The 17,624-nt window shown below is 37.7% G+C and overlaps 2 protein-coding genes across 2 annotated transcripts; both read left to right on the top strand.

The window, feature by feature from the left end:
• Positions 1-1,405: 1,405 nt before the first annotated feature.
• bhlhe41 (basic helix-loop-helix family, member e41) lies at positions 1,406-5,336 on the top strand. The gene is made up of 5 exons (XM_065278872.2): positions 1,406-1,878; positions 1,979-2,042; positions 2,166-2,273; positions 2,389-2,500; positions 2,614-5,336. The coding sequence occupies exons 1-5, from the start codon at positions 1,511-1,513 to the stop codon at positions 3,498-3,500; spliced, it is 1,539 nt and encodes a 512-aa protein (XP_065134944.2). The 5' UTR covers positions 1,406-1,510; the 3' UTR covers positions 3,501-5,336.
• A 3,432-nt stretch (positions 5,337-8,768) lies between these two features.
• ctsd (cathepsin D) lies at positions 8,769-15,510 on the top strand. The gene is made up of 9 exons (XM_065283368.2): positions 8,769-8,960; positions 9,835-9,991; positions 12,218-12,341; positions 12,562-12,680; positions 12,768-12,967; positions 14,113-14,235; positions 14,437-14,581; positions 14,672-14,770; positions 14,978-15,510. The coding sequence occupies exons 1-9, from the start codon at positions 8,899-8,901 to the stop codon at positions 15,137-15,139; spliced, it is 1,191 nt and encodes a 396-aa protein (XP_065139440.1). The 5' UTR covers positions 8,769-8,898; the 3' UTR covers positions 15,140-15,510.
• Positions 15,511-17,624: the final 2,114 nt, after the last annotated feature.

Below are 17,624 nucleotides of genomic sequence, written 5' to 3'. Positions count from 1 at the left end.
TGGGTAGGAAAGGGGAACGAAAGGATAAAGGGGGGACTCGAACACACGACAGCGACCAGTTTTGCTGAAACTAAGTGGGAAAGTTGATCTTACTGGGCATTAACAGTTGTAACTGGTTAACCAGTGGGCGAATGGTTGAGTTCGGCAAACCTCTTGATACGTGCTGTATAACAGCATGGCGTCGGTCATATGATTTTGATTAGGATATGGGACCTGCAGGCATGTGAGAGGGTTACGCTTAATCTCTTATGAATATAATAAGAGTGCAAGAGTGCAGGTACATTATGTGTTTGTTAATTATGCATAATCAATTACTGTACATGCACAATGATGCAATGTCTACAAATAATGAGTAATGAAACAATTCAAATAACAATTAAATTGTTAATGACAAATGTTGTAATATATTGTAAACAAACCTGATTAAATAATTATAAGGCGTATAAAACTAACCATCTATGGACAGGTATGGTCAGTACATTGTTTGTTTTAAACCAAGCTATACCAATACCTATATTAATGGGACAGTTAACCCAAAAAATGAAACTTATGTCATCATTTACTTAACCTGTATGAGTTTCTTTATTCTGTTTAACATAAAAGACAATGTTTTTTTATAAATGATGGCAAGCACACAGTTGACAGCACCCACCGACTTCCATTGTATTTGTTTTTCCTACTATGGAAGTCAATAGTGTCAACTTTGTGGTTACCATCATTTAATAAAATACCTTCTTTAGTGCTAAACAGAATAAAGAAACTCATACAGGCTTACAACAACATAAGGGGGAGTAAATGATGACAGAAATGTAATTTTCTGGTGAGCTATCCCTTTAAGACTCCCATGTGATTTTGAACTCTGTTAAAATTGTTATTATAGGTAAAGCAATCGCAATAAATACAGAAATAAAGGAGAATGTCAATTTAAACTAAACACAACCTATAGACATTTTTGTTGCAATGCACAGAAATGTTTACTGTTATAATATATATATATATATATATATATATATATATATATATATATATATATATATATATATATATATATATATATATATATATATATATATATATATATATATATATATATATATATTTATTTATTTATTTATTTTTTATTTATATAGGCTAAATTATTTAAACAATAATGGTCTTGGGTTTTTTTCAAGAAAGAAAAATAAATTAAAACAAAATAAAAAATAGTCTTGGATAAAATTAAAGTAAGCAATGGCTGTGGTTTGGAGCCAAAACTGTGCCCCAAAATTAGCTAAATCTAACAAAACTTCTATTGTGATGGTATCCACCAATGTTTACAATTAAAATATAAATATTATAACTTAAAAATATATAATATTAGATCATAGTTTAATAAGAAAAGCATATATATTTTATAAGTTCTTACATATTTTCTATAAATGGTTTTATTCTGATTGTAGCTTTATATAAAATGTAGACTATAATACAAAAGACTAAAACACAAATAATTGTATAGGCTAGTTGAAGAGATATGCTGGGGTTGGTATTGTTTAGCAAGCAGTGTCTTATCAGCACGGACAACTTCCAAGCACCGTTTAATTCCCAGACAGTCGAGCTGGTGCAGTTTACACGTGAGTCAACTCGCGGTTCTTGGCGGAAGCGCGCGTGCGCTGTAGCTGCCACGCGCAAAGGGAAAGTGGCAGCTCAGGCGAGCGCGCACACACATCATCATTCAGAGGCGCTGCGCGAGACCGGACACAACGCATTGCTGATCCTCTCATATTGGATTTACAAACGGCGATTGTTAAAGAAGTGCGCTAAAAAGTGGAAGAAAGTGATGGATGAAAGAATACCCAGAATGCAGGGCAGACAGTTCCTGGATCACGCGGATTTTTTGGGGTAATTTTCTATTAGGTTGTTTTGTTTTTAACGCATCTGATGTTGACGTGACGTTGATGTCCAAATGAATGGATTTTGAACAAGTCTTTTGTTTTAATAGGGTTGAATATTCATCTCTATACATGTGCAAATCGAAAAGAGGCTTGAAGAGAGAGGAGGGAAAGGTAAGCAAAGTGTGGACTCCTGATGAAAACGTGACAAGTTCAGATAACATGTCGTTCGTCACGCGCTATATCGAGTATTATGTTTACTTTGTAAACTTTTGTACTGACATTTGCTGTTTGCAGGACGCTTACAAGTTACCACACAGACTGATTGAGAAAAAGAGGAGGGACAGAATAAATGAATGTATCGGCCAGCTAAAAGATTTATTACCAGAACATCTAAAACTTACGGTAAGTCTTCTGAAACTGTGTTTTGTTATTTGATATTAGCCACAATTAAAGTAACAACGTAAGGGGAACATATAAATATTTAAATTTGATGAACAAGTGTTTGTTTTGTCTACAGACTCTAGGTCATTTGGAGAAAGCAGTCGTTCTTGAATTGACGCTGAAGCATTTAAACGCGTTGACAGCTGTCACCGAGCAACAGCACCAGAAGATCATCGCTTTGCAGAATGGTAAATTACACGATTTGCAGTCAGTAACATAAAGTAAAAGTGAGCTTGAAATACTTGTACAGTCAAATAAATCTCTGTCGTTGTCATAATGAATATATTTCTCACTACAACAGGGGAACGATCGCTAAAGACCTCGCTTCAGGCGGATTTAGACGCTTTCCATTCGGGCTTTCAAGCGTGTGCCAAAGAAGTCCTGCAGTATCTGAACAAGGTGGAGAACTGGACCGCGCGCGAGCAGCGGTGCACGCGACTCATCAACCACTTGCACAAAGTTTCCGCGCAGTTCCAGGCGGGCGCGCGGACGCTGCAGCAGCCGTTACCCGGCGACGACGCTCCAGAGCGGGACGCGCAGAGAGACACGCAGGCCAACTGCGTGCCCGTCATTCAGAGTACTCAGAACCTTGAGCTGAACGAGAACGACACGGACACCGACAGTGGATACGGAGGAGAGGCGGAGAAAGGCGACGGTAAAGATGCAAAAGGAGTTAAAATCAAACAGGAGTTTGAAGACGAACGGGTCACCAAGAAACCCAAAATGAACTGGAGTGCGAACGGTGCGTCTTGCGCAGATTCTGCCCGGCCGGACGTGGCGTTTATGAGCTCGTTAATGGGAATGACAGGTGTGGGTGGACAACAAACTCCGTTTTGCATGCCGTTTTACTTCATTAACCCGTCCGCTGCAGCATCATACATGCCTTTATTTGATAAAAGTCATTTGGAGAAGTTGGTGTATCCGGCGGCGCTGACCGCCCCGTTTCCTTGGCTTTACCCCGCGCATGCCTCTGCAGCAGCCGCGGCCGCCGCTGCCGTCGCTTTCCCCGGTGTGCCCACCGATAAAAGCCCTGAATATAACGCAACATCTCCAAAAGACACCGACCCGCCTTCTCCTGATGGTGACCTGTCGAATGGGGGCGACCTGGCCTCTCCTGTATCTGGGGAACATGGCTCAGATAATGATGCTGGTCATCAGCCCCAAAGAAATGAAAATGATGGTACATAAGCTGATCCTTTACTGTTTACTAATTTGCTTGTAAAATGGCTTATATTTCTCCGTTTATTAATTTAATTGTCATTATTGAGTATTTCTATGGATTTTCAAGTTTTATTTTTTCATATGATTATGACTTAAAGCAGTTGAAGTGTCACAACAAAATTGGTTTCTGGTTTTTAAAAGGGGAGAGTGGGGGACGTTGTAACAGCCAGTGCCTTTAGCACTGAGATATCTGAATGAAAATCCAAACTGATTGACAAAACCATTATGACCTTGTCTTGCTATCCAATGGCATATTGCTATTGACTGAAAATGAATGAAATCTCAGATTTTTCATTAGTATATGTGTTGGATTTTTGTTTTGTTTTTTTAATGCAGAAACATAGTTAGTGCAATATGATAGTAATCATCTTTAAGCTACAGAACGCCGCTTATCCAGCGAGTTCTTTTCAAAGATTTGGAAATCACATACTGGACTCTTGGATGTAATGTTCAATACTGACCTCAAAGCAGGCTGGCGTGACTGCTACAGTATTTGTCAGATAACTTTCTATTTGCTAGGATCAGTCCTATTTTCTCTTTTAACATTTAGTGCTTGAAACAGTTAAATACCTCAACATACCATAGTGTTTGGACCAGCACTCGTTCTTGTAGATGCTCCTCTGGTAGGGGTGGGGACAAAACTTTTTTAACATTTCCAATTGGACAAATCTTGTGAGCAACAATCCTCTGATGTATGTTACAGCAGCCCCCGTCTCTCTCTCTCCTGAATAATGCATACAGACAAACAGTTACTTTGGAAATAAAGGCTCTAAATTGTAAAGGTGGTGCCAATTACCTTTTAATCATTATTGAAAGTGCTTGTGATTTCAGAATAATGTTTTACCAACAGCAAAAATTTGTCTCCATCGTGTGACACAGAACGTCACATTGCTTGCACCTCTAGCTAAAATGTACAAGGTATATTAGCACCTTATGGAACTTTGATATTGAATGTAAACTGTGTTCTTTTGGTAGATATAAAAGTTTGTACTGTATATATTCTGATAAAAATAGTTATTTAATCCAGAGGTAAAGTGCACTTTTTCTTGCCTTCTCAATTTCCTATAACACAATCCTCACTCTTCATGTTTAAGCCAATGCCCTATAATGTATGTTTTCTTAAAGAAACTTCTTTAACACTAAAAGGCAAGTGTTGGACTATGTGTATCTACAGTATGTATATATAACATCATGGTACTTTTGGATTAGCAAATTCAAAGATCTTTAAAGCTCACCTTACCTCTATGGGCCGCCTCATTTTTTTGTCCAATGACAGTTCTTTGTAGGGAACTCTCACCATTTTGATATAAAAAGTTTATCATTCATGGTTTGCCTTTCTAAAACATTGTCACATTGACCTGTGAGAAGCTAAACAGTACAGGTATGGGCCATGGTGCGTATTGTACAAATGTTGTGAAGCACTGTAACATAAAAAATGACTTAAAAGATGCTAAACAGACCTTTGGACTGGATAGATTTTCAACTCGCGTTTCAATGAATGTCTTCAGTTTATGCCTGGGTTCATGAATGCATAGGAACAGTAATGTATGATTTATGTTTATACTGTAATACATTTCATAGGCCCTTTAGTGTCTCTGCCTCAACTGTCATTTGCCTAAACAGTGGCATGTGGATGTATATAGTTTGTGAATACGCTGTATGTTTAATGTTGTAGAAGAAATCTATGGATTTTTTTAAGGATAAACTGAGCGACCGCTGCACATTTCCTTAATGCTTTACACATTTGCTGTTCGAAATTACGCAGCTCAGTTCTGAAATAAACATAAGCTCATGTGAACAAAATGTCATTGCCCCCTCATTCATTTACTTATGAGATCTACGTGTTATTTATATAGTACACTATTTGTGTTCACAGCACACTAGGCAATTTTTGTACAGATTGATGACAGAATAATCCCTCTGATCTCACATCTAACTTTATTACGGATCAAAGTACAAATGTAACACGCTTTGTCTTTCAGAACATCCATTATAGTGATACATTGGTTTTTAACCACCTAGAAACATTTGTTTACACTTAGTCCTATATCATCACGAGCTATTGTTCAAATACATTTAAACTAATGATTATAGTAATTAACACCTTAACCTCTATTATGCAACACAAAGCAGCTTTGACAAATAAATGTTATCAATTATTTGTCTCTTTGGAACACCTAGATACTGCTGAGGACATACATACCTTATGGATTAGTAAAAGCTAATTTTGTTGACTATTAAAGAATATTTAGTAATTAAAATAACATTAAAATCAATACCAACGTGCAAAAACAAATGTAGTTTGAAGAATTACAATATGAGTCAGCTTACCAATCAGCTGACATGAGAGTCATACTGTTGGAGTGTAAAAGTAAACAAAGTTGCACAATTCACATTATGTCACGTGAGCTTTTAAGGTGGTTAAGAGGGGGTATTATTTTAGTTTTTTGTGACATGAGGATGAACAGACAGAATGATCACATATGAATTTTTATAATATTATCAAAAAATGTGCAAATAACTTAATCTAAAAGAAGGATGAGAAGAAAGAATCCAATAGTGATGATTAATTTACATGTATGCATACATGTAGTATAATAATATTATTGTAAATATTTAATGTATTTTGCATGAACCACAAAGACTAATTTACTTTGTTTAGACCAAGAAATCATGTGTTTGAGATACAGAACAACCAGCAAAACATAAAGCAGGTCGGTGACCATTCACTTTTTCCAGCTTTGGCCTAATCCATATCTGAACCGTTAACAAAAAGCTGTGGAGCTAAAAAAAAAGTGGCATAAGTAGGAAAAAAACACATAAAGTATGGTGTCTGACCAGTTGTCCTGTCCCTTGGAATAATAAAACGAGAATATTAACGAGACGACACTTCCCTCTAGTGGTAAAGGCGGGATAACACATGCAATTTTATATCGCGTTGCTGTATGGGTCTAGCTGGCTATTTCATCTACATATGGTGAGAATTCACTTAAAACAACGATGATCTAGAAAACAATGAAGTCTATTTTACCAAAAGTTCAAAAATATTTACTTAATACAATACATAAACTCAGGCACAATATGCTACAAGCGCTGCAATACACACGAGATAAACCGGTACTGTATCTTTAATTACGTTGTTTCATATAAATATGTATATTTGTCTAATTTAATGAATGAATGAATTAATTAATTAAATATGTATTTTAATCTATGAACAACCAACGACAAAGTAACAACGTCTCGTCAGCGATTAATCGTTTAGTGCGCAGTATTGAGAGTGAGGAGTCACGTGCCGATTTGGGCGGGGTCTGCGCCGGTCGGCCATGATGGTAGGTGACGCTATCAGTTGCCAGGGGCAACTTTACAGAGACGCGACTTCCAGAGCTCTTTTAATTTATTATTTCGGAGACGATCTACAAATACGATAAAGAAAATGAATAAAGCAATGCAAAAAATAAGGCGAAAGAAAAGAGACCTTACAGGAACAAGCTCACAAACAGCATTGTACTGGCAAAGGTAACTTACGTTTCTTCACTTGCGTTTAGTGTATTGTAATTAAGTTACATTGCATTTAGCAGACACTTTTTGACCAAAATGACAAAGTAATTAACTGCGACGGTTTCTAAACACTAGGTTGTAACGAGACGTTCAATATGAGAGTGAGGAGTCACGTGCCGATTTGGGAGGGGTCTGCGCCGGTCGGCCATGATGGTAGGTGACGCTATCAGTTGCCAGGGGCAACTTCACAGAGACGCGACTTCCAGACCTCTTTTAATTTTTTATTTCGGAGACGATCTACAAATACGATAAAGAAAATGAATAAAGCAATGCAAAACATAAGGCGAAAGAAAAGAGACCTTACAGGAACAAGCTCACAAACAGCATTGTACTGGCAAAGGTAACTTACGTTTCTTCACTTGCGTTTAGTGTATTGTAATTAAGTTACATTGCATTTAGCAGACACTTTTTGACCAAAATGACAAAGTAATTAACTGCGACGGTTTCTAAACACTAGGTTGTAACGAGACGTTCAAATTGAACGGTTCAATATACACAAACGTTTCCAACACTTTACTTGAAGGGATAAGACTGACATAAAACCTTCATAATTATTTATGACATGACACATGTCATGAATGAATACAAAGGAGATTTTATGCATGTTTATGACAACTGTAATTAAGTGTCATTCATTCAGTTATGACATTTTTAAAGCAAATATGCCATTGTTTGAGATGTCTTTGTTATGCATAATGGTGTCTCCATTTCGGTAACCTAAAAACTGTATTCCACTGTTCCAATGTTTTCCATATGTATCGTGTGATGTGCTGGAGTAGTTTTTAACGCAGCAGTTACTGCCAGGCATGGTAAAACAGTGTAGAATTGCGAAAAACCTCATCTACTACCGAGCTAAAAACACACGTAAACAATCATGTTCTGCCGCCGGAATCCTGCCAACATGGCGGAAAGGGGGAGGAGCTCTGTACCATGACGACAACTCCTCACTCTCAATACACAAACGTTTCCAACACTTTACTTGAAGGGATAAGACTGACATAAAACCTTCATAATTATTTATGACATGACACATGTCATGATGAATACAAAGGAGGTTTTATGCATGTTTATGACAACTGTTATTAAGTGTCATTCGTTCAATTATGACATTTTTAAAGCAAATATGCCATTGTTTGAGATGTCTTTATTATGCATAATGGTGTCTCCATTTCGGTAACTTAAAAACTGTATTCCACTGTTTCAATGTTTTCCATATGTATCGTGTGATGTGCTGAAGTAGTTTTTAACGCAGCAGTTACTGCCAGGCATGGTAAAACAGTGTAGAATTGCGAAAAACCTCATCTACTACCGAGCTAAAAACACACGTAAACAATCATGTTCTGCCGCCGGAATCCTGCCAACATGGCGGAAAGGGGGAGGAGCTCTGTACCATGACGACAACTCCTCACTCTCATATGAATGCGTTTCTCTCAGGCACAATATGCTACAAGCGCTGCAATACCCACGAGATAAACCGGTACTGTATCTTTAAGTACGTTGTTTCATATAAATATATATATTTGAGTAATTTAATAAATATGTATTTTAATCTATAAGCAACCAACGACAAAGTAACAACGTCTCATTAGTTAATAATCGTTAAGTGCGCAGCATACAGCGTACGCAGTGTTGACGCTCACGAATGCGTTTCTTTCATCACATGACTCTGTGAGCAAAACTTGCTAGGCAGCACCCTCACATCAGCTGACTGCGGTCGTTTGCCCTAAATATTAGATCACACAACACTCTCTCCACATCAGTACCTCTTCTCAAATGTGTTAGGACTCCCTGAGGTTTCGCCAACATGAAAGTCATCTGTCTGCTGCTAGCTGCTGCCTTTGTGTGGACATCCGACGCGGTTGTTCGGTAAGGTCAACAAACTTAACAACAATAACAACGACGCGTCTCGTGATCAGACGCTGCATTGTGATTTTTGCTGATTCATGGGTGGTAGTACTTTAAAATGAGCTTGGTAATATTTTAGTCAGTTAATTCAGATCTCAAAACAAATATTAATCTCCTTAAACGCGATAGTTTACAGAATGTTGTCTGTTTAAGGAGCTCACTAGGTTTTGAGACAAAGCCCTTGTGTAAAAGATCATGAAGTACACATGGCTTGTTTTTAAACGTAACCTTAGGACGTCCAGTTTAGATCATAATCATACTCATGCTCAAAAACATGTTTAATGTGTATATATATAGAAATATATATTTTTTTGGTGGCAAATAATTGAATGTTTGTGAGAAATTGAGCTTTTTTGTTTAAGCTGTCTTGATACACATAATAAGGATTAGTGTGTCTCACTACCAAAGTCCAAGGCACAACCTCATACACAAAAACAAAAAAATATTTGATTGGATTGTGTAACTAGATTAGATCACAGTTTTATTAGATTTAAGGCAATGTTTTAAAAGATTAAAATTGTTTTATTGGTATTTAATGTTATTGTACATTGGCATATAAGGTGACATTTTTAGGATATACACTGTGCAGAATAGCCTTGCAGGTAATGTCTGCCATCTACTGATTGCACAACAGAAACTTTATATCATTGCAGTGGAAATGAAATTACATTGCATTATCTACAAATAGGATCACGTTGTAAGCTTATCTTGACTTAATTTTGGCATGAGAACTGTTTTAGTTTGCTGCAGGTGATGTTAATAGATAACAGCATACACTGTCAGTGCTGGTGGTTTAACTTTAAACCTTATAGTGTTTCTTTGTATCTCTCTTCAGGATTCCCTTAAAGAAGTTTCGTTCCATTAGACGGACATTGAGTGATTCGGGAAGAGCCGTAGAGGAACTTGTGGCTGGTTCTGTGCCTCTTAAATACAACCAGGGCTTTCCGGCTAGTAATGGTCCTACACCAGAAACTCTCAAAAACTACCTAGATGTGAGAGTGGTTTCCTGTGCTTTGCAGTTTCCGTGGTTTATATTCTGTGCTAATTTGCTTTTGCTCATCAATGCTATGGCTACCTGTAAATTCCACTTTTTCAATTTCCAAATCTCCATTAGTTCCTGGCCTGTTTTTTTTTTTCAAAATTTCTCTAATGCAAACCTAATGGTTGCTTTAATTACTTTAGAAGCCTCGGTTTTAGAGTAATGTGACTTTAACCACAATGTTGCATCAAGTCGTAACCCCAGGAAGTAGAAGTATGCGAACAAGCATTTAGTAAAGTTTCTCACACAATCTTTTTGATCAGTCATGTCATATGATTAATGCTTTTCACTGTGTCACTGTGAAATGCAACGTGACTGACAGTGGCAAAAGATGAAGTTGAAACCTGTCCTGTCAACTTTATTCAGCAAAAAATTGCTTGTCCGTTTCCTGTCATAAGCTCCTATGGAAAGCATAAGACTGTTTATGACTCATGGTCATCATGAGGCTTTTTGTCAGATACATCGAAAACGATAGTTTCACCTCGGTTGAGTTGACCACAACAATCCCCTTTAGCAATAGGAAACTGGTACTGCATCATAGTTTTGTAAACAGAATTGAACTAGATCTCATGTATAATGCAAAAATAAACACAATCCCTAATCCTTGAGAACTTGTGTTAATGCCCTTTAATACCTATTTGTTTGGTAGTACACTCCACTTTTTTTGAAAATAAGCTCATTTTCCATCTCTCCTAGAGTTAAACATTTGATTTTTACTGTTTTGGAATCCATTCAGCCGATCTCCGGGTCTGGCGGTACCACTTTTAGCATAGCTTAGCATAATCCTTTGAATTGATGATTGCTTTCAATAACAGGGGACTATTTTCGGTCACTGTGTAAAATTATTGCCCCTCCTGCAGCCGTGGTAAGGCAGCAAAGTCCTTGATTGTTACGCCAGAATGAGATTATAGTTCCTAGCCATATCTGCCTAGAAAATCACAACTTTTAATTTTCGTCGGTCTTAGTACACGATGTAACTACAGAAGAGTCAAGTTTTAAATAGGAAAAATATGGAAACACTCTGGTTATTTTTTAACTTGACGCTGATGGTCTAATCAGATTCAATGGATTATGCTAAGCTATGCTAAAAGTGGTACCACCAGACCCGGAGATCAGCTGAATGGATTCCAAAGCAGTAAAAATCAAATGTTTAACTCTAGGGGAGCAGGAAAATGAGGCTATTTTCAAAAAAGTTGAGTGTCCCTTTATTTTATGTCCAAGTTGCAGGCAGGTTAGTTGAAAACGTCGGTCGGTCCGGGTTGTTTATACATTGACCGGCGCATCACTGGTGCCTTTACATTAAAGGTGCCATATTGTGGCATCATGTTTCTACAGTAGCCCCAAAGGGTCACTCATACTGTTCTATAGAGTGTGTTTTGTCACTACGTTGTCTCAGACGATGACATGTTTGTCCTGTGGTGGCTACTGTAGCTTCTCTATGCGTTTCGAAAGGGAGGGGTGAGTCATTGGTTGCAATTCACAGTCTCACCACTAGATGCCACTATAATCTACACAATGGACCTTTAAAGGGAAAGTTCACCCAAAAATGAAAATTCGGTCATTGTTTACCGTACTCACCCTCAGGTTGTTACAAACCTGTAATAATGTCTTTGTTCTGCTGAACACAAATGAAGATCTATTCAAACAGTAGCACCACAGATTTCCATAGTAAGAAAAAATACTATTGTAGTCAATGGTGCTTAAAAACTGTTGGTTACAAAGTTAATAAAGGCGGGGTGCACGATCTCTGAAAGCCTCTGTTGACATTTGAAATCACCTAAACAAACACGCTCCTAACCTAATAGAATCTGGACCTTCTTTTGATAGACTCGCCCCACACATACACAACCCAGGCAATGATGTTGGTTAGTAGACACGCCCCTTACTGCTGATTGGCTACAAGTGTGTTTTGGTACTCGAGTCGACTCCCTTTTCCAAAGCGTTTCTCAAAAATCGTCTGTAAGTAGAAGTGTTAATGACCTAATAATGTTATGCGTTTTCTTTAAGATCATAACAGATTAGATATGGTTGCCTATAAAGTTATGTTTAATTGAATGCTGTTTAAAATGCTTTGATTTTTCATGTCACAGTTGCACTGAAATCTTCTACGCAATCTGTTTTTATAGCATTACAGTCTACAGTTATGAATTACAAATGAACTGTATGCTTTTGTTTACAGGCTCAGTACTATGGAGAAATCGGTCTTGGCACTCCAGTCCAGTCCTTCACTGTGGTATTTGACACAGGATCCTCCAACCTGTGGGTTCCCTCAATCCACTGTTCCCTGACTGACATTGCCTGCTGTAAGTCATCAGAACTAGAAGTCTCTGACATTTAAACTAAAGTTAATAGTTGGGTACTGCACAGTGATATACATGGGAGCAGTGTATGTAGTGTATTGTAACACAACTGGAAAGCCTCCTGAACCAGATCTGTCCATTTTATGGAACTGCTAAATTATATCTGAAGTGTCCCAGACAGCCAGGAGAGAGTCAGTAACTCTATGATTTTTTTGTCCTGTAGTGTTTCATAATAAGTACAATGGTGGCAAGTCAAGCACCTATGTGAAGAACGGGACTGAGTTTGCCATACAGTATGGATCAGGAAGCTTGTCTGGGTATCTCAGCCAGGATACATGCACGGTAAGAACTATATCAAGTCAAATATAACCGAACGATTTTGTCAGAAATGATGAAGGAGAGAAACCAGTCTGTTAATTCTCTTTTTAGGTTGGTGAGATTAAAGTTGAGAAGCAGATATTTGGAGAGGCTATCAAACAGCCAGGTGTGGCATTCGTCGCAGCCAAATTTGACGGTATTCTTGGCATGGCCTATCCTCGTATCTCTGTGGATGGGGTTCCTCCTGTGTTTGATATGATGATGAGCCAGAAAAAAGTGGAGAAGAATATTTTCTCTTTCTACCTGAACAGGTAAATTTGCTTGTAAACTTGAGGGACTAGATAGTGGACTTAAAATTAAACAATTATTTAGATGTAAGTGGAATTTGTAAGGGATATGTTTTAAGAAGTTATTATATATTATTATATTTTATAGTTGTGGCTCGTTATGGCTAATCCGAGGTGTGCAAATTCAAAATAAGTGTTCGGAGTGTCATGTGTGTTGCTCGTGTTTTCAAAATATGTGTTTGTTGCATCATGTGAACCATGTGTATCACATGCTTTGTCAAAATAAGTGCCTGCTGCACATGCGTCAAAACCATTTATGATAAAAGAGACATCTTTTTATCATAAACCCTTTAGACGTGTCTGCAGCATGCACTTATTTTGACAAGACAAGTTATGCACATAGGTTCATTCGACGCACAGAACACACATTTTGAAATTATGAACCACACACATGACAGGCTACATACATGTTTTGACGAACTTCGCATCGAGCGCCCTCGAAAAAAGAAGTCACTGGCCGCCACTGATATTTTCTATAGTTTTCTATAGATTATATATGCTAATAAAGTCGTTAAACATGATCTTACGACTTTAGATGGAATCCAATATAGACCTTGACAACTTCGCAATTCGGGGACCCTAATGAGGTCACAATACCTTGATTTCAATCACAGATTTGCGCAAACTTTCTGCAATACTTTTTGCAAATTTTCTAAATTTACTATTAACAAATGCAACTAAATCCTTTTTTCTTCTCGCTACGAGTCATTTTAAAATCATGGCGACTGATGTTTGTAGGTTTAGCCACCTCGAGACAATTTTTTTTTTTAATCGAAGGAGAAGCAGACATGTTATCCGAGCATCAATGGCAATAAAAGCCTCTTGTATTTGGGAGTGGCAACGTATGAGGTGTTATAGTACTCGATTTTGTATATTTAAAGAATGATCATGTGACATTTATCCATGTCAGGTGATCTGTAAATGTGAAAAACAACCTTATGTGAGTTTAAAAAAGGATATATTTTTGCGATATGGGAGTTTTTGCAAAATTGACGTGTTTCCATTGGGGTGCATTTTTTTTATTTAAAGGTAAATGGAAACACGGATATGTTACTAATATATTTAGTCTTTCATCTATTGTGATTGACTTTATTTTGTTTGTTCATCAGAAACCCTGACACTCAACCTGGCGGCGAGCTGCTCCTCGGAGGCACAGACCCCAAATATTACACTGGAGACTTTAACTATGTTGACCTCAGCAGACAGGCCTACTGGCAGATTCACATGGATGGGTGAGAATTTTCAGGTCTTTGCTATATTACGTAATACAGAAGGTGTTAAAATGTGATTTATTTTTTATATAAATCCGTATATGGAATTAAAGATTAAGTGATAGTTCATCCCAAAATGAAGTTCCTATAAAATACCTACAGCATAAAAATAAGCATTTATGTTGTCAATTAACTTGAAAATGCGAATGTGTGTTTGTGTAGCATGAACGTTGGTAGTGAGTTGACTCTGTGTAAAGGAGGATGTGAAGCCATCGTAGACACTGGAACATCTCTGATCACCGGCCCAGCCGCTGAGATCAAGGCCCTGCAGAAGGCTATTGGAGCGATCCCTCTTATTCAAGGAGAAGTACGCTCATATTTTTACAATTTTACAGGTTATTTTTGCAACTTGAACTCTTTTAAGGTTATCTTACATCATGTCATGTTGTCTCTATAGTACATGGTTGATTGTAAGAAAGTGCCCACGCTACCCACAGTCTCATTTGTACTGGGTGGAAAGACTTACTCACTGACTGGAGAGCAGTACATTCTCAAGGTCAGTCAAGTTTTTTTTTGTCACCTTTCAGTGCTGTTTCTTTGATGTGATATTTTGCATGTGAAGTGTTTGTTTAAAGGGCATGTTGTGAGTCACGAAACTCTTAACATGTTTTGGGAGTTTTTTTCTCAGAAATGTTACATGAGATAATGACGACATTCGTACCTATCACAAAGATAATCTCTCTCTCTCTGTTTACGTCTGCAGGAAAGCCAGGCCGGACATGAGATCTGTTTGAGTGGATTCATGGGCCTGGATATCCCAGCCCCTGCCGGACCCTTGTGGATTCTGGGTGATGTGTTTATCGGGCAGTACTACACTGTGTTTGATAGGGAGAATAACAGAGTGGGCTTTGCTAAGTCTGTTTAAGGCCACAAGAGATGTGTCATTGGAGTAATGAGACATTAATCGATATCATCTCTGCTAAAGAGTAATGGTATGATTGTGTTGTTTGCACTGCTTTTAGTTTTTAAACGTTTTTAAAGAGGCTTGTGGAGAGGAAATGATTCAGGGAAATGTCAACAAGATGACAGTTACACTCATTTGCTTTTTGTAGCAGAAGCTTATCTGAATATTTGAATATCTCTGATCGTAACACCAGGTTTTAACATTTTATTTTGTAATTTTACGTTTGACATGTTTAATTTTAGACACTACTACTTTTAAAGTTTTTATTGTGTTGAATGACCTTTCAATGATCAAACAAATCAAAAGTGGACAATAAACTTGTTTTAAACCCACTTGTGTTTTTTCTCTTAAATTTCAATGTTTCTGCAGTTTCATTTACAGGTTCATACTGAATGATTAGGTTTAATATTTAGGAAGTGCATCTGACATGTTGTCTTGTTAAAATAGCATTTTTATAACACTCTTATGTTTAGGTTCAGTATTTTCACGTTAATGGCTATAAAAAGGTTATTAGCAATTCAAATGCCTTATTTTCACAGATGCCATTTTTTTTGCAAAACCCTCTTAAGTGCATGCAAGTTTTTGGGTAAACTTCCAATTCTTTGGACAAGACAGTTACAAAACCACTAAAGATGCAACTAAAAACTTTTACAAATGATGAAAGTCACAATGTAAAATGAAGAAATTGAACCGCACATTAGTGGGCGCTGTGAACCACGTAGTCTCGCGTAGCCAGACCTTCAATACAGACCTTTAATTTAGCCAACAATCTGTGGGTGTGACGTCTGAGGCTGAGACTATGATCCACGTGACTTCCATATTCGCATAATCGACCGGCAGATCTCTGATGCAGAGAATAAACTCGGTTGTTAGGGTGAATTGGCATCCACCAATGATTATACTCCAAGCCATGAAAGGAATAATCCATGAAGACTCGTGACTTAAGATGTAAGGTTGCAGTAGTTTTAAGCAAAAATATCAATTTTTCTATATCAAGACCACTAGGTGGTGCTATGACAAAATCGTGCATGCAACCTCAGGTCATGACATGGAAATATCACTAATCACCTACAAAGCCTTAAATGGCCTAGCACCCTCATATCTTAGAGAATTACAGAATACAATCCATCACGCACATTGCGGTCGCAAAATTCTGGTCACTTGATTATTCCTAGAATATCAAATGTGTCTGAAGGTGGTAGATCCTTTTCCTACTTAGCCCCTAAGCTCTGGAATGATTTACCAACCGATGTTTTCTCTTTAAAAAGGATTCACATAATTTGTCTAGTAAAGGTACTTGTCTCGCAATAGTTATTTTTTACGGAACAAAGCACTCACATACCTCATCTGGGTAATCCGAGGCGGTCTTAACAGAGGCATAGGGGGCCCCTAACCAACTTAAATAAATAAAAACCTTATCAGCATGAACACTTCAAAATTAATTGCGGTAAATAGTTTGCCACCGTTTGCCACTGAACCTGCATTAACGACGACAGTGGGGCCTCTGGCCTTAGTCAAACGGGTTGGCACGTTTGGTCGGGTTGCGATTTTGGGGTTTTCTTGTGGTCTTGTGAATAGTATACCATACAGAAACGTTTGCCACTGAACCTGCATTAATGACGACAGTGGGGGTTTTAGCCTAAGTCAAACGGGTTGGCATGTTTCATTTTCTTTTAAAAGTCGGATGGGGGACCCATATACCATAGATACCTTCGCCTTGGGCCCCCAATTTGCTAAATCCTCAACTGTGTGTATCATACTTATGCCGCAATAGTTAGCCTGTCTGGAACCAAGCTGATTTAAACCATATCTCTGTGTGACACTTGCATTACATGTGAACGGCCCCTACGCTAATAGGACTTTGTTTCTCTCTCTGTCTCGTCCTCGACCCCGAGGACAATGAGACAAACAGACTCAGTTCCGGTAAATGTGAAGGTAAATATATCTCCCACGGGTTTTTCCCTCCTAGGACTTTTCCCTGGCTAAAAGTCAGAAGGTTTTTTGACATCAGCGTATTGAATCTGGGAAAATAATCAAATTTCGTTGCTGAGTTATAACCATTAATGTCTACAACACTCTAAAAAATTAATTTAACTTTTCATTTTTTTTTATTTTAGGCCATTTCTGATGGAAATTTAAATGTGACGCTAATAGTTTTTTGTTTAGAAGCTATTGTGTTTTTTCTATGGTGGTTTTGAGTTAATCAAAATAATGCGCGCACCCTCAGTTCCTGATTGCAATTACATGTACCAAGTGTCGTGCCAATAGGCATAAGTTTGGCAAAGATACAGCCTCAAATTCATTTTCTTGTTCTCTAGGTAAAAATTGTTGACACTCTATATGAAAAAGGCCGGGCGAATCGAAACGAATTCCATAATCTTTTGCCCTGAGTGTCGCTAGATTAGAGGTGTTTGATTAGGGTTGGAGGTTAACTTTGAAGGACAGT

The sequence above is a fragment of the Paramisgurnus dabryanus genome, chromosome 9, assembly GCF_030506205.2.
Source record: "Paramisgurnus dabryanus chromosome 9, PD_genome_1.1, whole genome shotgun sequence".
Taxonomy (NCBI): Eukaryota; Metazoa; Chordata; class Actinopteri; order Cypriniformes; family Cobitidae; genus Paramisgurnus; species Paramisgurnus dabryanus.
The sequence above is the reverse complement of the archived record's forward strand: the minus strand, read 5'-3'. Positions and strand labels throughout refer to the sequence as shown.